We start from the raw sequence: 25,621 nt of genomic DNA, 5'->3' as shown, positions 1-25,621 counted from the left end.
ATGATGGAGGGATGGATGGATGGAAAACGGATAGAGGCGATGGAAGACAGATACAGATGATGGATGAAGGGATAGATAGATAGAAAACAGGTAGTAATGATGGATAGAGGCATGGATGGATAGATGGATGGATGGTACAGATGATGGATGGATAGAAGATGGGTAGAGATTAGGCTGGGCTCAATGGCTCACGCCTGTAATCCCAGCACTTTGGGAGGCCGAGAGTTTGAGAGGAGTTCGAGACCAGCCTGGCCAACATGATGAAACTCTGTCTCTACTAAAAATACAAAAATTAGCTGGGCGTGGTGGCACATGCCTGTAATCCCAGCTACTCGGGAGGCTGAGACAGGAGAATCGCTTAAACCTGGGAAGCGGAGGTTGCAGTGAGCTGAGATCAAGCCAGTGCACTCCAACCTGTGTGACGGAGATGAGACTCCATCTGAAAAAAAAAAAAGATGGGTAGAGATTATGGATGGAAGCAAGATAGATGCCAATGATAGATGGATGGAAGGAAGATAGGTAGAGACGATGAATGGAGGGACGGAAGATAGGTAGAGATGATGGATGGATAGACAGACAGAAGGATGGGTAGATGGCTAGAAGATAGAGAGCTGATGGATGGAGGGATGGAGAGAAGATAGGTAGACATTATGGATGGAAGATAGAGATGATGGAGGAACGGATGGGTAGAAGATAAGTAGAGCCGGGTGTGGTGGCTCACACCTAGAATCCCAGGCCGAGCCGGATGGATCACCTGAGGTCAGGAGTTTGAGACCAGCCTGGCCAACGTGGCAAAACCCCGTCTCTACTAAAAATACAAAAATTAGCCGGACGTGTTGGTGCATGCCTGTAATCCCAGCTACTCGCGAGGCTGAGGCAGGAGAATCACTTGAACTTGGGAGGCGGAGGTTGCAGTGAGCCGAGATCACGCCATTGCACTCCAACCTGAGCAAACGAGCAAAACTCCATCTAAAAAAATAAAAATTAAAATAAAGATAGGTAGAGATGATAGATGAAGAGATAGATGGAAGACAGATAAAGAGGATGGATGGGTGGAAGGTAGAGACAATGAGTAGAAGGATGGATGGATAGATAGATAGATAATTAGTAGAAGGATGGATAGATAGACAATTAGTAGAAGGATGGACGGATGGATAGATAGACAATGAGTAGAAGGATGGATGGATGGATGGATAGATAGATAGACAATTAGTAGAAGGATGGATGGATGGATGGATGGATAGATAATGAGTAGAAGGATGGATGGATGGATAGATAGATAGATAGATAGATAGATAGATAGATAGATAGATAGGCAGGCAGGCAGACAGGCTCTCTTGGGCTAAGGCAAGGTTTCCTACCCTTCACACTCAACATCTGGGGCTGGACCACTCTGGAGTGGAGACCATTCTCTGTAGGGTATTGAGTAGCATCCCTGCCCTCTACTCACCAGATGCCAGAAGTACCCACCCACTCCTTTCCCCCCACCTCAGTGGTGACAACCAAAACTCTCTAGACATTGCCAAGTGTCCCCTGGCAGGGTCACAACTGCCCAAGTGAGAACCTAAGAACCACTGAGACAAGAGAATGCCACTGACTCGCTCTAGTCAGTAAAAGCCATGTTTCTGTGATCTCGCAGGGAGAGGCGCATCTCCTTCTCCACGAGCGATGTCTCCAAGCTCCTCCCATCCCCGGCCAAGGCTCAGGTAACAACAACATGGCGAAACCCCATCTCTACTAAAAATACAAAAAATAGCCAGGTGTGGTGGCGCGTGCCTGTAACCCCAGCTACTCTGGAGGCTGAGGCAAGAGAATCGCTCGAACCCGATGGCAGAGCGGAGGTTGTAGTGAGCTGAGACCAAGCCACTGCACTCCAGCCTGGGCAACAGAGTGAGACTCCATCTCAAAGAAAAAAAAAGCGGGAAGTGAGGTGGGTGGATGGAGTGTAAATGCCTGCAGGGGCTTCACCATCTAGTACAGGCCTGCCAGCCTTTCCTTAGCAGCCCTCCCCGCACCATCTTGCAGCCTGCAACAGAAACCACGGACGGAGAGCGAAGCACGAAGAAGCCGGCTGTCCAGAAGAAGAAGTCAGGTGACGCATCCTCCATCCCAGACGCAGGGCTGTCCCCGGGCTCTCAGGTCGACTCTAAGTAAGTATGGGGCTTGTGGGGAACTCAGGCCACCAGAGGATGCCCGGGGTCCCTGCCAGGGCCTCGCAGCATTGTGGCCTCCTAAACCAATCATATTTACAAAGCACGTTCGCGAAGGCATTTGCTCAGTAGAAACTGCATGAGGCAGCCAGGCGTGGTGGCTCACGCCTGTAATCCCAGCAGTTTGAGAGGCCGAGACGGATGGATCACTTGAGGTCAGGAGTTGGAGACCAGCCAGGCCAACATGGTGAAACCCCATCTGTACTAAAAATACAAAAATTAGTTGGGCATGATTGCACACACCTATAATCCCAGCCACTCGGAAGGCTGAGGCAGGAGAATCACTTGAACTCGGGAGGTGGAGGTTGCAGTGAGCCGAGATCACACCACTGCACTCCAGCCTGGGTGACGGAGGAAGACTCCGTCTCAAAAAAAAAAAAAAAAAAAGGCCGGGCGCGGTGGCTCAAGCCTGTAATCCCAGCACTTTGGGAGGCCGAGACGGGCGGATCACGAGGTCAGGAGATCGAGACCATCCTGGCTAACACGGTGAAACCCCGTCTCTACTAAAAAATACAAAAAACTAGCCGGACGATGTGGCGGGCGCCTGTAGTCCCAGCTACTCGGGAGGCTGAGGCAGGAGAATGGCGTGAACCCCAGAGGCGGAGCTTGCAGTGAGCTGAGATCCGGCCACTGCACTCCAGCCTGGGCGACAGAGCGAGACTCCGTCTCAAAAAAAAAAAAAAAAAAAAAAAAAAAAAAAAAAGCCTCTAGGGCAGAATCCTTCCCGCCTCTTCTGGTTTTTGGGGGCTCCAGGTGTTCCTTGACTTATGGCTACATTACTCTAATCTCTGTCTCTATCAGCACTTGGCCTTCCTCTCTGTGTCTATCTTCTGTCTTCTGTCCCTTAAAAGGACACATGACTGGATGGATGCCGTGGGTCATACCTGTAATCCCAACACTTTGGGAGGCCAAGGTGGGATGATCACTTGAAGCCAGGAGTTCAAGACCACCTGGGCAGTGTGGCAAAACCTTGTCTCTATAAAAAAAATGTCAAAACATAGCCAGGCAGGACGGTGCATGCCTGTAGTCCCAGCTACTCAGGAGGCTGAAACAGGAGGATCCCTTGAGGCCAAGAGTTCAAGGCTGCAGTGAACTGTGATCATACCACTACACTCCAGCCTGAGCAAGAGAATGAGACTCTGTCTCTAAAAAAACTTTTTCTAACTTAAAAGATAATGAGAGGCCGGGCGCGGTGGCTCAAGCCTGTAATCCCAGCACTTTGGGAGGCCGAGACGGGCGGATCACGAGGTCAGGAGATCGAGACCATCCTGGCTAATACGGTGAAACCCCGTCTCTACTAAAATACAAAAAACTAGCCGGGCGAGGTGGCGGGCGCCTGTGGTCCCAGCTACTCGGGAGGCTGAGGCAGGAGAATGGCGGGAACCCGGGAGGCGGAGCTTGCAGTGAGCTGAGGTCCGGCCACTGCACTCCAGCCCGGCGACAGAGCAAGACTCCGTCTCAAAAAAAAAAAAAAAAAAAAGATAATGAGCTGGCCAGGCACGGTGGCTCACACCTGTAATCCCAGCACTTTGGGAGGCCGAGGCGGGCGGATCACGAGATCAGGAGATCGAGACCATCCTGGCTAACACGGTGAAACCCCGTCTCTACTAAAAATACAAAAAAATTAGCCAGGCGTGGTGGTGCGCGCCTGTAGTCCCAGCTACTCGGAGGCTGAGGCATGAGAATGGCGGGAACCCGGGAGGCAGAGCTTGCAGTAAGCAGAGATCGCACCACTGCACTCCAGCCTGGGCGACAAAGCGAGACTCCGTCTCAAAAAAAAAAAAAAAAAAAGATAATGTGCTAGGCGCATGGCTCGTACCTATAATCCCAACAACTCAGGAGGTTGAAGTGGGAGGATCGTGCTCATGAGGCCAGGAGTTTGAGGCTGTAGTCAGCTACGATCACACCACTGCACTCCACACTGTGTGACAGAGTGACACCCCAACTGGAACAAAAAAGAAAAGAAAATGGAGTCCCCCTGTGGCTTCTGTTTGGTATCCTTCTTTCTTCACGTAACTCCTCTGCCAGTACAAAGAAAGGGCTATTGCTCTTTATAAGATGATCCTTTTTTTTTTTTTTTTTTTTTTTGAAACAATCTCACTGTGTTGCCCAGTCTGGCAGTCTGGCAGTCTGGAGTGCAATGACGTGATCTCAGCTCACTGCAACCTCCACCTCTCAGACTCAAGCGATTCTCCTGCCTCAGCCTCCCAAGTAGCTGGGATTACGTGTGTGCACCACCATGCACGGCTAATTTTTTTTTTTTTTTTTTTTTTTTTTTTTTTTTTGTACTTTTGGTACAGAAGGGGTTTCACTATATTGCCCAGCCTGGTCTCAAACTCCTGGGCTCAGCTGATCCACCCACCTCAGCCTGCCAAAGTGCTGAGATTACACAGGCGTGAGAGCCACCATACCTAGCCAGATCCGTGGTTTTTTCTTTCTTTTTTTTTTTTTTTTTTTGAGACAGAGTCTCACTCTGTCACCCAGGCTGGAGTGCAATGGTGCTATCTCAGCTCATTGCAACCTCCAACCTCCGCTTCCTGGGTTCAAGCAATTCTCTTGCCTCAACCTCCCCAAATAGCTGGGACTACAGGAACCCATCACGCCCGGCTAATTTTTTGTATTTTTAATAGAGACAGGGTTTTGCCATGTTGGCCAGGCTGGTCTTGAACTCCTGACCTCAGTTGATCCACATGCCTCGATCTCCCAAAGTGCTGGGATTAGAGGCGTGAGCTACCACGCCAGGCCAGATCCTTTTTTGAGTCAGGCAATGATAGAGCATTTGCCATGTGTCCAATCACAGGGAGGCTGGGCCTCACGTCCATTCTCACTTCAGACTTAAGCCATGTACTTTCTCCTGCAGATCCACGTTTAAGAGGCTATTTCTGCATAAAACCAAGGATAAAAAATACAGCCTGGAGGGCGTGGAGGAGTTGGAGAATGCTGTGTCCGGGCACGTGGTGCTGGAAACTGCCACCATGAAGAAGGGCCTGGAAGGTTGGTCACCTGCAGCCTCAGGGACAGCAGAGCCACCAGTGTCCCTGGGGACATTCATTGTCCCCAAATGGGGCCTTGAGTTGGCTGTGGGCCAAACCCTAGGCACAAAGCCAGGGGTTTCTGGCCCTGGATAAAGGCATGCCGTAGGAGGTCCTCTGCATCCTTTCCCCCAAACCCACCCTCACCAGCTGCTTCCTGTCCCATCCTCAGCCCCCTCCGGACACCAGCACCGCCACGCCGCAGGTGAGAAGCGCACCAAGGAGCCAGGAGGCAAAGGGAAGAAGAACCGAAACGTCAAGATTGGGAAGATCACGGTGTCAGAGAAGTGGCGGGAATCGGTATTCCGCCAGATCACCAACGCCAATGAGCTCAAGTACCTGGACGAGTTCCTGCTCAACAAGGTGGGACCACTAGAGGAGAGCCAGGGGCATGAGGCCCGGTCCGCAGGGGAACCATCACAGCCAGGCAGTGCTTTCTGAAACACACACCACAGGGCTTAGCAGGTCAAGAATACAAAGTGCAGGCTCAGGCCGGGGACAGCGGTCATGTTTGTCATCCCAGCACCCTGGGAGGCTGAGGCAGAAGAATCACTTGGGCCCAGCAGTTCAAAACCAGCCTGGGCAACAGAAAGACCCCATCTCTACAAAAGGTTTAGATTTTAGCTGGTGTGGTGGTACACACCTGTAGTCCCAGCTTCTGGGGGCTGAGACAGGAAGATCGCTTGAGCCCAAGAGGTTGAGACACCACGAGCCATGATCGCAGCACTGCACTCCAGCCTGGGCGACAGAGCAGACCCTGGCTCAAAAATAATAATGATGCATATTTGGTCTCAAAGCAAAGATTGATGAAGCACTGTGTGCAACGGAAGTGGAGGCGAGCAAGCTGTGGCTGCCTTCAGGAGGGTTATACCCCATGGGGGTGGGGGTTGGGCAATCCTGCAGCAGATAGAGCTACGTTTGGGAGCTGCACAGCGGCCACAGGGGGTCGATGGGGACACAGAAGGATCAGGAAACCCTGCTAGGAGTAGAGGCATCTCGAAATGACCAGACCATTCCAGACATCCCGGTCCTAAGGTATGGCTGGGTGTTGAACCCCTGTGTGGGGCAGCAGGAAGGCCCTGAACTGACCTGTAGCTCTCATCTAGGGGGGATTCTGCCCTCCAGGGAACACTGGCAATGTCTGGGGACATTGGGGTTATCACAACCTGGAGGGAGGGCGCTGCTGGCCTCTGGTGGGTAGAGGCCAGGGATGCTGCTTAACCTGCTGTGGTGCACAGGGCAGGCCCCACTGTGGAGAGTAGTCCTGCCGTGAATGTCAGTGGCTTTATAACTCTGACATTTATAACTCTGAGAGGAGAGATCAGGCTTGGTCAGAGGGACTGGATTTTATCCCAAGAGCCTAGGGGATGACTTAAGAGAGGATACAAGTGACCCGTTGGGCACCTCCTCGGGTACGCAGTTCCCCAGGCCTGAGGCACGCAGGGTCAGCTCCTCTCCCCTTCCAGATAAATGATCTCCGTTCCCAGAAGACGCCCATCGAGAGCTTGTTTATCGAAGCCACTGAGAAGTTCAGGAGCAACATCAAAACGATGTACTCTGTCCCGGTATGTGGCGGCCCGGCCTTCAGCCTTTCCCATACCCTGCTCAGACCCGTCATTCCCATCCGCCCCTTGCCCGGGCCTGCGGGGTGACGCCTAGCATTCCCACAGAACGGGAAGATCCACGTGGGCTACAAGGATCTGATGGAGAACTACCAGATCGTCGTCAGCAACCTGGCCACTGAGCGCGGCGAGAAGGACACCAACCTGGTCCTCAACCTCTTCCAGTCACTGCTAGATGAGTTCACCCGTGGCTACACCAAGAATGACTTCGAGCCAGTGAAGGTGGGCAGCCCAGCACGCCACGCCCACCCATGCCTTGCCATGATCACTTACACCAAGCCCACCTGACGTGCCACGCCCACCCATGCCCTGCCCATACCACGCCCACCATGCCATGCCATGATCACTTACACCATGCTTACCTGTGCCTTGCCATGATCACTTATGCCACACCCACCTGACATGCCACGCCCACCCATGCCACGCCTATGACATGCAACATGCTATGCCTACCCATCGCTTGCCATGATTACATGCCACACCCATTTGTGCTACGCCTACCTCCTGGTGGGGAGTCCTGCACCGTCCCCAACAGGGCCTCACTTCTGGGCGTGGGGTGTCTGAATGGGGGGTGTTAGGGACAATGATGCCACTCCAGGTGAGGGAGGGTTCAGGGTACCCAGATTCCTGGGTTATGGGGTGCCAGGGGTGGGTTGGGTCACTTCCCAGGGGGCCCCCGTCGACCTCCTCCTTGTGTTCCTCACAGCAGAGCAAAGCTCAGAAGAAGAAGCGGAAGCAGGAGCGCGCTGTGAGTAGGCTGCACGTGGATGACAGTCCCAGCAGGCGAACGTTGGCAGGAGCGTGCACGTGTGTGTCAGTGTCAGTGTGTGCATGGGCCCGTCTGCACACGTATGTGTGCGTGGATACGTGTGAGTGTGTTTTCTCCCCAGCACATACGGAGCCGTAGTCTTGAATAAGCAGACCCACCCCTGAGATCCCGTGGGCCATCATCCACCAGTGGCTGGGGAGGGCTGCCTTCCCCTTCCCCCGCCCAGCGCCCTTCTCTGGCCTCACAGGTCCAGGAGCACAACGGGCACGTGTTCGCCAGCTACCAGGTTAGCATCCCGCAGTCGTGCGAGCAGTGCCTCTCCTATATCTGGCTCATGGACAAGGCCCTGCTCTGCAGCGGTGAGTGGCTCCCCACCCAGGCCTCAAACCCCTCCACGTCCCCCACCACCCCTCACTGCTCAAGAGGGCTTCAGGGCCAGGCAGAATGGCTCACACCTGTAATCCCAGCACTTTGGGAGGCCGAGGCAGGGGAATAGCGAGGTCAGGAGTTCGAGACCAGCCTGGCCAAGATGGTGAAACCTCATCTCTACTAAAAAGACAAAAATTATCTGGGCACGGTGGTGGGCGCCTGTAATCCCAGATACTCAGGAGGCTGAGGCAGGAGAATCACTTGAACCTGGGAGGCAAAGGTTGCAGTGAGCCGGGATCACGCCACTGCACTGTAACCTGGCCAACAGAGCAAGACTCAGTCTCAAAAACCAAAAAAAGGGTGTTCACCCCAGCCCAGCCACCAGGTCAGATCTTTCTGGACCGTTGCCCCAGCCATATCCCACCCCCTCAAACTGTCCACCATCACCCGAGGGGCAGAGCCCAATTCTCAGCTGGCCCTGAGGCCCCCAGTAGCCAGCGTCCACCCCCATCTGCAGCCTCCTCTCCTCCTGGGCCCTGCCTCTCTGTCTGTGTATACGCTGCTCCACCGCCTGAACCACTGGCCCCTCCTTCCCCAGGCTCCTCATGGTCCCTCCCCTGTAGGCCAGACTCAGCCCCAGGGGACCCTAAGAGACAGACAGGGCCCAGGAATGACCCAGCCGATCCATGGTCACACAGCTTTGAGGTGGCCAAGCCAGGACCCAAGCCCAGGCAGCCTCCAGAGGCCCAGCAGGGCCAAGAGGGCCTCTGCCGTATGTGTGTTTCTGCCAGAACCAGTCGGTCCAGGGTCTTTTCAGCCCAGAAAGCAGCCCCACCACCCCACATCTGTCCAACAGTCAGTTGTCATGGTCCTGAGACACAGATGCGGGACCCAGGCCCGTCCCCTCACCTGATTCCATCCTTCCCAGGTGCCAGACACTCTCTTCTTTAGCGTAGCCAGTGTACCCTCTCCCAAGACATCAGCTGGGTGGCCTGGGATTCAGTGTGGTTGGAAGAAGGAAAAGTAGCATTGTCTTTGCCCCATGACATCCTCATCCCAAGTCCCCAAAACCACCTCCTGGCAGGACTTTTAGACCTTTAGTTCTGCCAGGAGTTGGCCCTGAGGCCTTGGGGCAAGGATGTCACAGGTCCCCACAAACACGTGCTCGTGGTTCCACTAGCCAGACTGGGTCTGAGGCCACGAATGGCCACCTTGAGCTCTGAAGCCTGCCCACACGGCCTCCTCTCTCAGGAGTCAGGGCACAGGTGCCTGCAGTGTGGGTTTAGAAGTCGGCAGGCCAGGCACAGTGTCTCATACCTGTAATCCCAGCACTTTGGGAGGCCGGGGAGGGAGGGTCGCTTGAGCTCAGGAGTTCTAAACCAACCTGGGCAACATGGCAAGACCCAGTCTAAACCAAAAAATACAGAAATTAGCCAGGCATGGCTACTTGGGAGGTAGTCCCAGCTACTTGGGAGGATCACCTGGGCCTGGGAGGTCAAGGCTCCAGTGAGCTATGATAGCACCACTGCACTCTAGCTTGGGTGACAGAGTGAGACCCTGTCTCAAAACGAAAAAAAGGAAACCAAAAACCAAAAAGAAGGCAATCCAGGCCGGGTGCGGTGACTCACGCCTATAATGCCAACACTTTGGGAGTCCAAGGTGGGCGGGTCACCTGAGGTTGGGAGTTCAAGACCAGCCTGACCAACATGGAGAAACCCTGTCACTACTAAGAATACACAATTAGCCAGGCGTGGTGGCACACGCCTGTAATCCCAGCTACTTGGGAGGCTGAGGCAGGAGAATCACTTGAAACCGGGAGGCAGAGGTTGCGGTGAGCCAAGATTGCGCCATTGCACTCCAGCCTGAGCAACAAGAGTGAAACTCCGTCTCAAAAAAAAAAAAAAAAAAGGCAGTCGGCGGCCCCCGGCCAGCTGGGTGGGCGGCTGCAGGAATCTGGGGTCCCCAGCACCCTCTGTGACTCCCACCCTGTGACCTCCTAGTGTGCAAGATGACCTGCCACAAGAAGTGTGTGCACAAGATTCAGAGCCACTGCTCCTACACCTACGGGAGGAAGGTGAGTGCAGGAGGCCTGGAACTCTCTCGAATGACACTCCACTCAGAGCCGGGTGCACCGGGAGGTGGTGCTTGATGTGAGGGCCAAGCGAAGCATTGAGCAGCCAGCAGGGGGCAGCTGTGGCCTCTGGTTCTGCAGAACACACCATTGTCCCTGGTTCTGTCCAAACCCCTTGAGGCCCCCAGGCAGGGCCCAGGCCTGTGTGTGTGTCTCAGCTCCCCCAGCCCTGCTCATCCTTGCTCCCGAGAGAGTCCTGAGCCATGTAGAGGGAGGCCCCCCAACTCTGTGCATAAGGATGGGGTCCTGGGTGGTAGGGGCGCAACAAGAGTCAGGGTCTACTTCTGTGAGGCGGCTGTGGGGGCCAGGTTATAGCTGTCTCCCCACGAAGGACCACCCATGCCTTGGGTAGCCTACAAAGGAAGCCCCTACCCAGTGGCTGCCACACTGGCCTTGACCTCTGCAGCCCCGCACCCCCAACAACTATGCAGAAGGAGACAGGGAGGGACAGAACAGCAGAGGAAGCCCCGAGGGCCTTGTGCGGGACCAGGAGGGACAGGCCCCCAGAGACAGCTGGAGAGGAAGACAGCCAGGCCCAGACCTGACCCCCCGACACCCGGCACTGCAGGGCGAGCCAGGCGCTGAGCCGGGCCACTTCGGTGTGTGCGTGGACAGCCTGACCAGCGACAAGGCCTCAGTGCCCATTGTGCTGGAGAAGCTCCTGGAACACGTGGAGATGCACGGCCTGTACACCGAGGGTCTCTACCGCAAGTCGGGCGCCGCCAACCGCACTCGGGAGCTCCGGCAGGCACTGCAGACAGGTGGGCACTGCGGGCAGGTGGGCGCAGTGCCAGGCCCCAGGCGCAGCCGTCTCACCAGTGTGCCGCTCACCAGTCCCACCCCACTCACCCCACAGACCCCACAGCAGTCAAGCTGGAGAATTTCCCCATCCATGCCATCACGGGGGTGCTGAAGCAGTGGCTGCGGGAGCTGCCTGAGCCCCTCATGACCTTCGCACAGTACGGCGACTTCCTCCGAGCCGTTGGTGAGCCCCACCCGCAGGTGGCCATGGCCAGGGTACAGCGCTTGCTGTAACCAGCCCAGGAGGCAGGACCACCCGGTCCACAAGCTGAGAAACTGAGGCCCGAAGCAGTCGGCCCAGCCAAACCGGGTTCCCAGTTTGGGGTGGGGCCAGGACACCTCTGTAGCCATCCATTCTTGCGTGGGCACCACAGGGTGGATGGCACCCGTGCATCTCAGGTCGTGTTGGTGGGGACAACAGGCACCTTGGGGACCCTTGGGAGCTGACGCCCTCAAACTCCACTGCTTGCAGAGCTGCCAGAGAAGCAGGAGCAGCTGGCTGCCATCTATGCCGTCCTGGAGCACCTTCCGGAGGCCAACCACAACTCCCTGGAGAGACTCATCTTCCACCTCGTCAAGCAAGTGCCTCCCCACCTGCCCTCTGTGGGGTTAGGGCCGCACTGGGAACCCCCGAGGCAGCATTTCCCAGGGAGACCCGAGCTGGCGTTCTGTGGTGGTTTCGAACCAGGATGCAGACCGCTGTTGTGGGTTCTGGGAGGGGGCCAGGCTGCTGGGCCGCCCGGGTCCGTTGAGGTACCTCTCTGTCCTGCAGAAGCATCTTGCGGCGCTGGGCTGCGGCACTGCTTTCCTAACAGGCACCCCAGGGCTCAGAAGTTCAGTCTCGGGGCTCCCTGGGACCTCCCTCCCTCAGCCGTAGCCGTCCTCTAACTGCCAGTGACTGTGCAGGGTGGCCCTGCTCGAGGATGTCAACCGCATGTCGCCCGGGGCCCTGGCCATTATCTTCGCACCCTGCCTCCTGCGCTGCCCTGACAACTCGGACCCCCTGACCAGCATGAAGGATGTCCTCAAGATTACCACGTGAGTGCCCGCCCTGCCCCGGGACCCCACGACAACTCCATCCATCTCTGTGTAAATAAATGTGTAAGAAAAGTCCAGAGCCGAGTGCAGCGGTTCACACCTGTAATCCCAGCTACTTTGGGAGGCCAAGGCAAGAGGATCACTTGAGGCCAGGAGTTTGAGACCAGCCTGGGCAACATAGTGAGACCCTACAAAAAATTCTGAAATTTTAAATTTTTGTCTCTACAGAAAATTTAAAAATTAGGCCAGGCATGGTGGTTCACGCCTGTAATCCCAGCATTTTGGGAGGCCGAGGTGGGTGGATCCCTTGAGGCCAGGAGTTCAAGACCAGCCTGGCCAACATGGTGAAACCCCATCTCTATTAAAAATATAAAACTTAAGCTAGGCAAGTTGACTCACGCCTGTAATCCAGCACTTTGGGAGGCGGAGACGGGCGGATCACCTGAGGTCAGTAATTCGAGACCAGCCTGACCAACATGGAGAAATCCCGTCTCTACTAAACATACAAAATTAGCTGGGCATGGTGGCGCATGCCTGTAATCCCAGCTACCTGGGAGGCTGAGGCAGGAGAATCACTTGAACCCAGGAGGCGGAGGTTGCAGTGAGCCGAGGTCACACCATTGCACTCCAGCCTGGGCAACAAGAGCGAAACTCCGTCTCAAAAAAAGGAAGAAAAAATACAAAAATTAGCTGAGCCTGGTGGCATGTGCCTATAATGCCAGCTACCAGGAGGCGGAGGCTACAGTGAGCTGAGATTGCACCACTGCACTCCAGCTGGGCAACAGCGTGAGACTCCGTCTCAAAAAGAAAATTTTAAGAAATTACATATATAAACTAGACAGGTGTGGTGGCAGGCACCTGTAATCCCAGCGGCTTAGGAGGCTGAGGCAGGATAATTGCTTGAACCCAGGAGGTGGAGGTTGCAGTGAGCCGAGATCACGCCACTGCACTCCAGCCTGGGTGACACAGCGAGACTCCATCTCCAAAAAAAAAAAAAAAAAAGCAACTATCCAGATGGCAGTGGTCCCAGCAGTTGTGTCTTTCTGAATGTGCTTTACACAGAATCTGCTACACAGCGTCCTGTCAGGGGAGGATAAGGAACACGAAGCAGCTCCTGCAGCTCGCACCACAGAGCTCACCCAAACTGAGTCCCTCTGGTTCTGACCACTCCGAGCTGAGTCCCTCTGATACTGACCACTCCGAGCTGAGACCCTCTGATACTGACACCACCAGGCTGGCCTTGACCACCAAGTGGGCATACTGTGGGTCAGAGCACATGTCTGGAGCCCCTGGGGCCATCTGCCTGCTGCCCCTGGGACAAACTGCCCAGCAGCTTGGACTTCTCTGGGAAGCAAGATAATCCCCACCCTGCTGGTGACTAGGGGCTTCAGTTCACTCTGACCCTCCTTCAAACAAGGAGGCGTGCAGAGACAGGAGACTCAGGCTCAGAGAGGTGGAGTGAGCTGCCAAAGGTCACACAGCATGGGAGCCTTCACAGCCGTGTCCCAGGCACTGCTTGGTTTCTGAGCCTCAGCCACTGCCCCCCAGGTACCAACTCCTGGACCTCAAATGTGCCCGGGGCGGTAACTGAGTCACTTCCTCCCGTGGGCCTTCTCTGTAGGTGCGTGGAGATGCTGATCAAGGAGCAGATGAGGAAATACAAAGTGAAGATGGAGGAGATCAGCCAACTGGAGGCTGCAGAGAGCATCGCCTTCCGCAGGCTTTCGCTCCTGCGACAAAATGCTGTGAGTACCGGTGATCGCGGGGGCGGGGCCTCTTTGGTGGGCGGGGTCTGGTGCTGGGCAGGGCCTTTGGCGTGGCTTTGTTGCTGGGAAGGTTGTTGGGCGGGGTCTTGGTGGGAGGGGGGCCTTGGGTGGGCGGGACCTCCCATGCCGAGGATGGGACTGGGTAGTGGATGTAGTCTCGGGTAGCCGGGCGGGGCCTCCCTTTCCAGTTCCCCGCCCACTCTTACCACACCCTTGGCCACAGCCATAACCAGCCTGGCTGGGGCCACCGGGCCGTGCAGGCAGGGGCAGACTTACTGCCTTGAACAAAAGACGATGGTCCTCGCTCAGCCTCACTCCAATTGTGTCCCTCTAGGTGAGGCAGGTGGGGGACCAGTTTCCCACTTGCTGGTGGTTCAGGTCATCAGTCCAGCCTTGTCCCTTCTGACCTGGGCCCTCTGCCCCCGGGAAATGTCCCCAGAGCAGAAGAATCAGCCCCACAGTGCAGGGGTGCGTTAGTGGGGAACGGGCTCTGGGCTCCTGTGGGAACCAGGGACCCCCTGTCTTGGTACTGGTCATTGGATGTATCCCCAGCTCATGCCTGTGTCTGTCTTGGCCCATGTGGTCACCCTGTGTTCATCTCTCTCCCAGCTATGGCCTCTCAAACTGGGGTTTTCGTCTCCCTATGAGGGGGTCCTGGTATGTACGCGTTCGGTGGGCCCGCAGTGCATGTCTCCCGGTGCGGTGCATGCTGGAGTTCCCTGGGGCCCCGGGCCCCTCGTAGGATAGACGGAGCCTGTCCTAACCTTCCAGAAGTGCATGCTGGGGAGGCCCCTTGCCTGCTGAGCTTCTGTGCCCAGGACGACTAATCGGCCACACGACCACCACTCTGTCCCGTGGGATTCCTAGAGAAGTCTCACTAAGAGCCCAGCGCATCCACATCAGAACTAACCTGGGACCTGCTCACACCTCTGGCACTAACCTCGCCCACTCAGAGGAGTCAGTCAGACCCCTTGCTGCTTTCTTTCAGAACAAGAGCCCCAAGGCCCGGGACAGCCAGGGGGAGGAGCTGGAGGTGCTGCTGGAGGAGGAGGCAGCCGGTGGCGATGAGGACCGGGAAAAAGAGATTCTCATTGAACGGATCCAGTCCATCAAGGAGGAGAAGCAAGTGGCCCGGTCCCCTCCCTCGGTCCTTCATGTTTAGGGCAAGCTGGAGCGCAGGTTCCATCCCTGGTGGTCCGCTTGGCCTCGCCAGGTTTGGTCCTGTCATCCCTGATACTGGGCAAACAACACTTTTTTTCTTTTTTGAAACGGAGTCTCGCTTTGTCACCCAGCTAGAGTGCAGTGGCGCGATCTCGGCTCACTGCAACCTCCGCCTCCCAGGTTCAAGTGATTCTCTGCCTTAGCCTCCAAGTAACTGGGACTACAGGTGCCCACCACCACACCCAGCTAATTTTGTGTTTTTAGCAGAGACAGGGTTTCAGCACATTGGCCAGGCTGGTCTTGAACTCCTGACCTCAAGTGATCCCCCACCTTGGCCTCCCAAAGTGTTGGGATTACAGGTGTGAGCCACCATACTCGGCCTTTATTTCTGAGACAGGGTCTTGCTCTGTCACCCAGGCTGGATTGTAGTGATGCGATCACGGTTCACTGCAGCCGCAATCGCTTAGGCTCAAGGGGTCCTCCCACCTCAGCCTCCCCAGTAGCTGGAACCACAGGTGCACATCACCACGCCTGCCTAATTCATTTACTTTTTGTAGAACAGGGTCTGCCTATGTTGCCCAGGCTGGGTTCAAACTCCTGGGCTCAAGCAATCTTCTTGCTTGGGGTGGGGGGAGGTTGGGGACATGGAGTTACATCTAGGAGCAGGACGGCCTGCTCTGTTCCACACTGGCCTGGCACTTTTGGTGGAGTGGCTTTGGACACCACGATGCTTTTTCCTCCAGGGAGGACATCACCTATCGGCTGCCGGAGCTGGACCCAAGGGGCTCAGACGAGGAGAACCTGGACTCGGAGACGTCGGCCAGCACCGAGAGCCTGCTGGAGGAGCGGGCCGGGCGGGGGGCCTCGGAAGGTCAGTATTAAGGTAGCGTCTGCTTTTCTCCTTCCCATCTATCCCAGCAGGCCCCAGGGCGAGGGTCCTCCGACTGCCGGCCCTGAAGCTGCAGTAACCCTGCCATCTGTCTCTCAAAAGGGCCCCCTGCGCCTGCTCTCCCTTGCCCCGGCGCGCCCGCCCCGAGCCCCCTCCCCACCGTGGCTGCCCCTCCACGACGAAGGCCGTCGTCCTTCGTAACGGTCAGAGTGAAGACCCCCCGGCGGACCCCCATCATGCCCACGGCCAACATCAAGCTCCCACCAGGCCTGCCCTCCCACCTGCCTTGCTGGGCACCGGGTGCCCGGGAGGTGGCTGCCCCAGTGCGGCGCCGGGAGCCACCTGCCCGCCGCCCGGACCAGGTACATTCCATGTACATCACGCCCGGGGTACACCTGCCAACGCAGGGCGCCCTGGAGCCCCTAGAAGAGGATGGCCAGCCACCTGGGGCCAAGCGAAGGTACTCGGACCCCCCAAAGTACTGCCTGCCCCCCGCCTCGGGCCAGGCCAATGGCTGAGGGCCACAGCTGACAAAGTCTGCATGTCCGAGGACGGCCCCTGCACTGGAGCTGGGCGCCAGAGCTGCAGAGCTAGTGTTCGGCCCTCAGAGAAGGATCCAGAATCAAAAGCTCAAGAGCGACGTGAGGTGGGCACCGGCCCCAAGTGCAGAGTCAAGGCAGGGAGAGGCCGGCTGGAGCCAGGCCCCCCTCGCACCCAGCCCCCAAATCACCGACGCACCTGCGGGGAGCGCCACATCTCCGCCTGCAGCCTCACATCTCCCCACTCCCCTTTTGTACGTTTAACCGTTTCTTTGTACGTGGTTTACGTAACTTTAAACTGTAACAGCCTTAATGGAAGACCAAATGGTTTTTTATATGTGTATGTACAAAGTTTTCTATTAACGCTGCCCATCTCCCTTATAACCTGGACTTGAGCTGTCAGAGCGGAGGCCACTAGGCCCCTGTGCGTCTGAGGCTCAGACCCCTGCTATGGTTGGCTTGGGGTGGCCAGTGGGCTGGGACCCTCCATGAGAGTTTTGGACACTTGGGCCACCTGACCCGTGCCCATCTGACACATGTCTCCGGGGGACAGCCACCTGGCCAATGTGCATGTGAGGACGTGCTGGAACCTTCTATGGGGGTCTAGGCTATTGGCTGGAGCCAGGACATGAGTCAGGGGCACCACAGACCTCACATGCCAGGGAGACTTGAATGTGGCTGTCACTCTTCCGGACGCCAAGGGCTGCAGGAGGCTGGCTGCTCTTGGCACTACCCACCCCATGTGACAGAACAGGAGCCAGTGACTCAGGACTGCTCACGGACCAGGAGGGCAATGCCTGAAGTCAGACCTCCCTACAGGTCAACAGGGACAACCTGGGGATCTCTGGAGCAGGGCCCTCCTCTCTCAGGCTTGGCCCACTCCCCCAGACACCTGGACACATGGCCACAAATCTGGGACAAAGGGCCCTCCGCACGGCGTGAAATAAAAAGTGCCTGAGAAGTGTGTGCCTGGGATGCCTGCTCATGTGGGATCGGGCTTGGAAGAGCAGGGCCGGGGGGTGGGGGTCTGCCCTGTGGCCTCAGCCAAGAAGGGTGCAGGGGATGGTGGAACACTGTCCCCAAAGATCTGTCTTGACCCTCCAGCAAATGGAGCTCCCAGCAGAGCCTCACTTGGCAAGGAGCACCTGCTGTCCTTGGGAGCCTCTCTGGCCTCCCTGTTTCAATGCCCAGTCTCTGGAGCCTAAATGTCAGCTGCAGCCACCACCCATCCATCAGAGGTAGCCAGTTCCCTGTGGGCCCAGCAGGACAGGAACAGATGGGCTCCCAGGCTGCCATCAGATGGGAGTTGTGGGCACTGGCTGGCTGGTGTTGGTTCGGGGGCCCTGAAGAACCCAAGTCCAGACTGCACATGCCAGAGGTTGAGGGGCTTGTCCAAGGCCACACAGCTGGGAGGGGCATGGCTGGGATTTAGACTCTGCCCTGCCAGCCTCTAGAGGCCCCTTTGATGGGCCCTGGGTTTGGTCTCCATGGTTGTGGGGTTTTTTTGTTTCTTTGTTTTTTTGAAACATGGTCTCTGTCGCCCAGGCGGGAGTGCAGTTCGCACGATCTCAGCCCACTGCAGCCTCCACCTCCCAGGTTCAAGCGATTCTCCTGCCTCAGCCTCCCGAGTAGCTGAGATTACAGGTGTGCACCACCACGCCTGGCTAATTTTTGTATTTTTTGATAGACAGGGTTTCACCATGTTGGCCAGGCTGCTCCAAACTCCTGACCTCCAGTGATCCACCCACCTCACCCTCCCAAAGTGCTGGGATTGCAGGCATGAGCCACCACACCCAGCCCTCCATTGTATTTTTCTTTTTTTTTTTTTTTTTTTTGAGATGGATTGTTGCTCTGTTGCCCAAGCTGGAGTGCAATGGCGCAATCTTGGCTCACTGCAACATCTGCCTCCTGGATTCAAGCGATTCGCCTGCCTCAGCTTCCCAAGTAGCTGGGATCACAGGCACCCACCATCACACCCAGCTAATTTTTGTATTTTTAGTAGAGACGGGATTTCACCATGTTGGCCAGGCTGGTCTCAAACTCCTGACCTCAGTTGATCACCTGCCTCAGCCTCCCTAAGTGCTGGGATTACAGGCGTGAGCCACTGCGCCCATCCGTCTATGGTATTTTTCAAGGACATCAGGCCCACTGGTGTGACCAAGGTACAGATGATCTAGGGTATGGGAAAACATGAGGGCTGCATGCCAGGCCCTGGTCCCTGTGAAGCCCCCACCCTCATCCTCTCACTCCAGAAGCGTGGCACTGCAGGCATAGGGGTACTCAGCTTCCAGGTAATTAGGTGGGCTGGGAAGGGGTTCTCTCCACGGGGGTCTGGGCGTTAGGGGGGACCCAGCCCCACCTTGCTCACTCTGAGGCAGAGCTGCCCCATATCACCCTTGAGGCAGGTACTGTCACACTGTACATTTCCCGGGGGAAGAAACGGATCAAGAAAAGTTAAACTCGCCCAGGGCCGGGGATGGAATCAGAGCTGGAGCTGTGACCTGGAAGCTCATAACCACAATACAGATGAGCCCCGCTGAGGTGGGGGAAGCCTTGGATTCCTGAATTCCAGGCTAGAGCCCCTCCTACAAGAGAAATCGGGAAGGGCGCGTGGAGGTGAAACAGCTCCGACTGGGAAGAATCCAGGTAGTAGTGGGGTGGGGGGAGGTATTTTGAGCAAGCAAAACAGAACGAGAGGGCACAGTGCAGGGGGGTCTGACACCCGAAGACCCCGGTCGTCCTATCATTCCCGAAGGGTTAACACGCTCTCGAAGAAAAGGAAGTGATTCGCCTGAGTAAGAAAGAATGGGGTGGCGCCTCTCCTATTTTTTTAAAATAGAGGTAGGGTCGCGCTATATTGCCCTGGCTGGCCTCGAACTCCTGGCTTCAAGCAATCCTTTCCCAACTCCGCCTCCTAAAATGCTGGCATTACAGCCCTGAGGCAGCGCGCCCGGCCCAGCGCCCCGCCTCAAAACAAGGTATTACTTCTGCTCCAAACAAAGATGGGCCAGCGAACTGGAGCAGGCGAAACATCCGCCCGGAAGGCCACTTGAAGGCACTTCCGCCCTCTCTTAACATGGCGCCGGCGGAAGGGGCGGGGTAGGGCCGGGCGATAATGGCGGCGTCGAGGCTGGAGCTGAACCTGGTGCGGCTACTATCCCGCTGCGAGGCGATGGCAGCGGAGAAACGGGACCCGGACGAATGGCGCCTGGAGAAGGTGAGGGGATCTCGCACTGCCGCGTAGAGTCCGACTCCCGGGGGGGTGGTTCCTAGGGTTGGAAGCCACCTAGCCGGACTCCCCTGCCCCAGTAGCCTCTCGGGCAGCGCCCTTTCCGGTCAGTCCCGCCACGTCTACCTGTAGCTTCCGCCCCCGTCTTTGGGACTCCGCCCCTCCCCCACTGGCCCCGCCTCCTTTGCGCTTGACCCCTCCCATTTGTCGGCCCCGCCCCCCACTCCCATGAGCAGGACGTGGGAACGACCCCCGGGTGACAATCCACTTTTCCTCCCCAGTACGTGGGAGCCCTGGAGGACATGTTGCAGGCTCTGAAGGTCCACGCGAGGTGAGTGCAGGCAGCCTTACTGCTTTCACATCAGCACGTGGCTATTCTGGGACATCCCAGTACCGCTGTCCCAGCTGGGACCCTTCCCTGAGCTGGGGACCATGGACAGGTTTTCTTTTTCTTCTTCCTACCTCCCAGCAAACCGGCCTCTGAGGTGATCAATGAATATTCCTGGAAGGTGGATTTTCTGAAGGGGATGCTGCAAGCCGAGAAGCTGGTGAGAAGGGGTGCCCCTCCCCCTCAGCCCCCATCACCGCTCACTTTCGTCCCCAGGACCTGCCCCTCCAGTGACTTCTCTTCCCACATTTCTGCAGACCTCCTCCTCAGAGAAAGCACTAGCCAACCAGTTCCTGGCCCCTGGCCGTGTGCCAACCACAGCCAGAGAGCGAGTGCCCGCCACAAAGACGGTGCATCTGCAGTCACGGGCGCGGTACACCAGCGAGATGCGGAGTGAGCTACTAGGCACGGTAGGGCTCCTTTCCTGGTCCCTGGGAACCCCTTGGACAGGGACGGGGGTTCTATGCCTGCAGGCAGCCGGAACCACAATACTGTCAGATACAGGGGCTCTGAGGGGGTCCAGCAATCGCTTCCCTGGGTCATTACACAAGGCCGCCCAACAGAGGGGCACTGTGGCTAAGGCTTTGCTAGATGAATAGCAAATTTGGTACAAGGCAAAAATGGAACGTGTCAGGTTAAGCCCCAGAGTTGGCCCAAGAGCAGGGTTTGAGTCCTGGCTTGCAACTTACAAGACACGAAAGTTTCTTCAGCTGTAAAAGAAGATGACAAGTTACTTTCTGAGCACTTTATGTGGATCAGCTCAATCTTTTAAAATATGAGTTGTTGGCCGGGCGCGGTGGCTCAAGCCTGTAATCCCAGCACTTTGGGAGGCCGAGACGGGCGGATCACAAGGTCAGGAGATCGAGACCATCCTGGCTAACACGGTGAAACCCCGTCTCTACTAAAAAATACAAAAAACTAGCCGGGCGAGGTGGCGGGCGCCTGTAGTCCCAGCTACTGGGGAGGCTGAGGCAGGAGAATGGCGTAAACCCGGGAGGCGGAGCTTGCAGTGAGCTGAGATCCGGCCACTGCACTCCAGCCTGGGCGACAGAGCCAGACTCCGTCTCAAAAAAAAACAAACAAAAAAAAAAATATATGAGTTGTTGTGGCGGGGCGCGGCAGCTCACGCCTGTAATCCCAGCACTTTGGAGGCCAAGGCAGGCAGATCATTTGAGGTCGCGAGTTAGAGACCAGCCTGACCAACATGGAGAAACCCCGTCTTTACTAAAAATACAAAATTAGCTGGGCGTGGTGGCACATGCCTGTAATCCCAGCTACTCAAGAGGCTGAGGCAGGAGAATCGCTTGAACCTGGGAGGCAGAGGTAGCGGTGAGCCAAGATTGAGCCATTGCACTCCAGCCTGGGCAATAAGAGCAAAACTCCATCTCAAAAAATATATATATATGAGTGGTTGTTACCAGTTTATAGTTGAGGAAACAGGCTCAGAGGTCATGGGATTTCCCCATGTCCTGACTGAAGGTGAAAAGGTTGAGATCAGAAGGGACAGGTTTGGGAACAAGACAAGGGGGGTGACTTCATGGCATTTACTTTTTTTTTTTTTTTTTTGAGATGGAGATTCACTCTTGTTGCCGAGGCTGGAGTGCAGTGGGGCGATCTCGGCTCACTGCAACCTCCGCCTCCTGGGTTCAAGAGATTCTTCTGCCTCAGCCTCCTGAGCCATGGAATCACAGGCACCCCTACCACACCTGGCTAATTTTTTGTATTTTTAGTAGAGATGGGGTTTCATTACGTTGGCCAGGCTGGTCTCGAACTCCTGACCTCAGGTGACCTGCCCACCTCGGCCTCCCAAAGTGCTGGGAGTGAGCCACCGCACCCAGTCTCATGCCACTTACTTCTTTCCACAGGACTCTGCAGGTGAGTCACCATGAACACAACAGGACTTGAGGGCCAGCTGCCTAGGACAAGACATACATCCTTGCTGCCCTGGGGCCTCCATGCCCAGCCTGACTCCAACAGCAACATAACCAAATTACACGTGGAGGAAAAGCCAGGACAGAGGAAATGACCCCGAGAGGAAACAGAGCTAGGCACTCCTGCTGGGCACAGTGGCTCACACCTGTAATCCCGGCAATTTGGGAGGCTGAGGCAGGTGGATCACTTGAGGTCAGGAGTTTGAGACCAGCCTGGCCAACATGACCAAACCTTGTCTCTACTAAAAATACAGAACTTAGCCGGATGCAGTGCCGCCTGTCTGTAGTCCCAGCTCCTCAGGAGGCTGAGGCAGGAGAATTGCTTGAACCCAGGAGGTGGAGGTTGCAATGAGCTGAGATCACACCACTGCACTCCAGCCAGGGTGACACAGCAAGACTCCCTCTCAAAAAAAAAAAAGGAAAAAAATTAGCCAGGCGTGGTGACGCACACCTATAGTCCCAGCTATTTGGGGGGCTGAGGCAGGAGGATTGCTTGAGGCTGGGAGGGGGAGGTTGCAGTGAGCTGAGATCGCGCCAGTGCACTCCAGCGTGGTTGACAGAGAAAGACTCTATCTCAAAAATAAGCAAATAGATAAATTTGTTAAAGCTAGGCACGCCCAGCCTATGGGACCAAGGCTAGGCTGGAGGGAGGGATCTGGGGTCTGAGGGAAATGAGACAGGAGTAAGGAGACTCTCCTAGAAGAGGGGGTATTCAAGCATGGTCAGAAGCCAACGGGGCAGCAGACAAGATGAGGAAACAACATTCCAAACAGTAGGCCCAGCACAGGCAATGGTTAGGATGCCGGAAACCGGAAACAAACACTTGCCTTTTTGCTTGGCCTGTTTTGCTTTCAGAGCCTGAGATGGACGTAAGGAAGAGAACGTGAGTGTCTGTGGCCCTGGGGGGCAGTAGTGGCAATTGGGTGGTGCGGCAGGGACGGGGTGGCACTGGCCAAACCCTGGACCACTGAGGCACTACCACAAGGATCTAAACGAACCAGAAGCCACTTCTGTGGATGCTCTTCGCAGAAGTCAAAGTAGGCCAGACGCAGTGGCACACGCCCATAATCCCAACACTTTGGGAAACTGAGGCAGACGGATCACCCGAGGCGAGGAGTTCAAGACCAGCCTGGCCAACATGGCAAAACCCTGTCTCTACTAAAAATACAAAAAATTAGCCGGGTATGGTGGCGAGCGCCTGTAGTCCCAGCTACTCGGGAGGCTGAGGCAGGGGAATCTCTTGAACCCGACAGGTGGAGGTTGCAGTGGGCCGAGATGGTGCCATTGCACTCCAGCCTGGGCAACAGAGTGAAACTCAGTCAAAAAAAAAAAAAAAAAAAAAAAAAGAGCTGGATGCAGTGGCTCACGCCTGTAATCCCAGCACTTTGGGAGGCCGAGGCGGGTGGATCACCTGAAGTCAGGAGTTCGAGACCAGTCTGACCAATATGGTGAAACCCCATCTCTACTAAAAACACCAAATTAGCCAGGTGTGGTGGCAGGCACCTGTCATCCCAGCTACTTGGGAGGCTGAGGCAAGAGAATCGCTTGAACCCAGGTGGCAGAGGTTGCAGTTAGCTGAGATGGTGCCATTGCACTCCAGCCTGGGTGACAAGGGCGAAACTCTGTCCCAAAAAAAAAAGTCAAAGCAGAGGAGGGGAAACTGAGTCCCACGCAGGGCTGTGGCTGAAGCCATGACCTTTGGCTTGCTTTGAAAATGTGTTGGTCGGCCGGGCGCGGTGGCTCATGCCTGTAATCCCAGCACTTTGGGAGGCTCAGGCGAGCGGATCACGAGGTCAAGAGATTGAGACCATCCTGGCCAACATGGTGAAACCTCGTCTCTATTAAAAATATAAAAAAATGGCCGGGCGCGGTGGCTCAAGCCTGTAATCCCAGCACTTTGGGAGGCCGAGACAGGCGGATCACGAGGTCAGGAGATCGAGACCATCCTGGCTAACACGGTGAAACCCCGTCTCTACTAAAAAAATACAAAAAACTAGCCGGGCGAGGTGGGGCGCCTGTAGTCCCAGCTACTCGGGAGGCTGAGGCAGGAGAATGGCGTAAACCTGGGAGGCGGAGCTTGCAGTGAGCTGAGATTCGGCCACTGCACTCCAGCCCGGGCGACAGAGCAAGACTCCGTCTCAAAAAAAAAAAAAAAAAAAATATATAAAAAAATTAGCTGGGCATGGTGGCGGGTCCCTGTAATCCCAGCTACTCAGGAGGCTGAGGGAGGAGAATCGCTTGAACCCAGGAGGTGGAGGTTGCAGTGAGCTGAGATCACGCCATTGCACTCCAGCCTGGGCGACAGAGCAAGACGCTGTCTCAAAAAAAAAAAAACAAGAAAATGTATTGGTCTTCTCCTCTTTCCCACTCCATCTCTCATGCCCTCCTCCCACCATGTGTGAGATCAGTGGAGTGGCAGGGTCCCAGCCAGTGAGTGAGAAGCAGTCGGCAGCTGAGCTAGACCTCGTCCTGCAGCGACATCAGAATCTCCAGGAAAAGCTGGCGGAAGAGATGCTAGGACTGGCCCGGAGCCTCAAGACCAATACGCTGGCCGCCCAGAGTGTCATCAAGAAGGACAACCAGGTGTGGAAACTGGGGGAGCTCTCCAACCTTTGCCCTGGGGCATCAGAGAAGGCTTCCCAGCACAGGAGCATGGTGGCTGGGGCTTTGTGGGATGAATAGGAGTTTTGTAGAAGGCAACAATCGCATTCCCTGCAGAGGGCACAGCACCAGCAAGCGACAAGAGGTGCAGGCCAGCCCCAGGGAAGTAGAGAGAAGCTATTCAGGCCCCAGTCCTGTTGACACCCTTTCCACCTTCCCCGCAGACCCTGTCACACTCACTGAAAATGGCAGACCAGAACCTGGAGAAGCTGAAGACAGAGTCAGAGCGGCTGGAGCAGCACACACAGAAGTCAGTCAACTGGTTCCTCTGGGCCATGCTCATTATCGTCTGCTTCATCTTCATTAGTATGATCCTCTTCATTCGAATCATGCCCAAACTCAAATAAAGACCCCCGCCCACCTTGTCTGTCTTCCTTCTGTCCCCTGTCCCCATCCAGCAATGCCTTTCAGGGTGCGCAATGAGATGGGAGGGTCTTTGGAGGTCCCTGAAGAGCCACAGAGAGTGTGTGAGCAGGGAAAGAAGAACCCAGCGCCAGATGCGGGGGCTCACGCCTGGAATCCCAGCACTTTGGGAGGCCAAGGCAGGTGGATCACTTGAGGCCAGGAGTTCGAGACCAGCCTGGCCAATGTGGTGAAAACCCGTCTCTACCAAAAAATACAAAACTCAGGCGGGCATGGTGGCACATGCCTGTAGTCCCAGCTACTTGGGAGGCTTAGGCACGAGAATCGCTTGAACCCAGGAAGTGGAGGTTGCAGCGAGCCGAGATCGCGGTACTGTACTCCAACCTGAGCAACAGAGCAAGACTCTATTGCAAAAAACAGAAAAAGTCAGGCTGGCGGGTGGTGACTCATCAAACTCTCCCTCCGCCCATGTTCCTCTGGAGCCTACCCCATAATGGACGAGGCCCAGCCCCAGGAGGCCCTAGGAACCTCCGATTAGCAGACTCACAGCCAAACTCAATGCCTTCAGCAATGTGAGGCCAGAGTGAGGCCAAAGGGTAGGACAGGGGCTTGGAGGGTCGAGGAGGAGTGGGGTAATGACAGGAGCTCATCCTGGAGGAGGGGGTCTCAACACTAGGTCTTCCCTGGAATTGAAGGCAATAGTTTGAGGACACAGCTCAGCC

The 25,621-nt window shown here is 56.0% G+C and overlaps 3 protein-coding genes across 7 annotated transcripts in view; all 3 read left to right on the top strand.

Moving 5' to 3' along the window:
• Window positions 1-17,293, top strand: part of MYO9B (myosin IXB) — a 135,649-nt gene extending 118,356 nt beyond the window's left edge. The window contains exons 23-40 of one of the 5 annotated variants that reach the window (XM_050769407.1): window positions 1,640-1,706; window positions 2,026-2,150; window positions 5,071-5,204; window positions 5,415-5,605; window positions 6,709-6,807; window positions 6,913-7,086; window positions 7,571-7,612; window positions 7,881-7,992; window positions 10,003-10,076; window positions 10,702-10,894; window positions 10,990-11,118; window positions 11,407-11,512; window positions 11,841-11,972; window positions 13,594-13,717; window positions 14,348-14,395; window positions 14,727-14,860; window positions 15,643-15,770; window positions 15,891-17,293. In XM_050769407.1, the coding sequence (XP_050625364.1) occupies window positions 1,640-1,706; window positions 2,026-2,150; window positions 5,071-5,204; window positions 5,415-5,605; window positions 6,709-6,807; window positions 6,913-7,086; window positions 7,571-7,612; window positions 7,881-7,992; window positions 10,003-10,076; window positions 10,702-10,894; window positions 10,990-11,118; window positions 11,407-11,512; window positions 11,841-11,972; window positions 13,594-13,717; window positions 14,348-14,395; window positions 14,727-14,860; window positions 15,643-15,770; window positions 15,891-16,306 (2,428 nt within the window). In that variant the 3' untranslated portion in view covers window positions 16,307-17,293. Of the gene's footprint in view, window positions 1-1,639; window positions 1,707-2,025; window positions 2,151-5,067; window positions 5,205-5,414; window positions 5,606-6,708; window positions 6,808-6,912; window positions 7,087-7,570; window positions 7,613-7,880; window positions 7,993-10,002; window positions 10,077-10,701; window positions 10,895-10,989; window positions 11,119-11,406; window positions 11,513-11,840; window positions 11,973-13,593; window positions 13,718-14,347; window positions 14,396-14,726; window positions 14,865-15,642 lie in introns of all 5 variants that reach the window. The other 4 variants (XM_050769406.1, XM_050769404.1, XM_050769405.1 and 1 more) reach the window with 4 other exon arrangements.
• OCEL1 (occludin/ELL domain containing 1) overlaps window positions 1-25,621 on the top strand; it is a 65,060-nt gene that overhangs the window by 29,593 nt on the left and 9,846 nt on the right. The window lies entirely within an intron of this gene.
• On the top strand, window positions 19,385-24,899 carry USE1 (unconventional SNARE in the ER 1). The gene is made up of 8 exons (XM_050769907.1): window positions 19,385-19,544; window positions 19,838-19,887; window positions 20,026-20,104; window positions 20,202-20,354; window positions 21,810-21,819; window positions 22,731-22,758; window positions 24,284-24,458; window positions 24,701-24,899. The coding sequence occupies exons 1-8, from the start codon at window positions 19,443-19,445 to the stop codon at window positions 24,881-24,883; spliced, it is 780 nt and encodes a 259-aa protein (XP_050625864.1). The 5' UTR covers window positions 19,385-19,442; the 3' UTR covers window positions 24,884-24,899.

The sequence above is a fragment of the Macaca thibetana genome, chromosome 19, assembly GCF_024542745.1.
Source record: "Macaca thibetana thibetana isolate TM-01 chromosome 19, ASM2454274v1, whole genome shotgun sequence".
NCBI classification, from domain to species: domain Eukaryota; kingdom Metazoa; phylum Chordata; class Mammalia; order Primates; family Cercopithecidae; genus Macaca; species Macaca thibetana.
Note: the sequence above shows the minus strand (reverse complement) of the source record. Positions and strands in the feature narration are given on the sequence as shown.

Bases quoted from the DNA above. Each gene is read 5' to 3' on its own strand.
- USE1 (XM_050769907.1), top strand. From the start codon at position 19,443: ATGGCGGCGTCGAGGCTGGAGCTGAACCTGGTGCGGCTACTATCCCGC. The intron at 19,545-19,837 runs GTGAGGGGATCT...TTTCCTCCCCAG, and splicing joins ACGAATGGCGCCTGGAGAAG to TACGTGGGAGCCCTGGAGGA. The intron at 24,459-24,700 runs GTGTGGAAACTG...CCTTCCCCGCAG, and splicing joins TCATCAAGAAGGACAACCAG to ACCCTGTCACACTCACTGAA.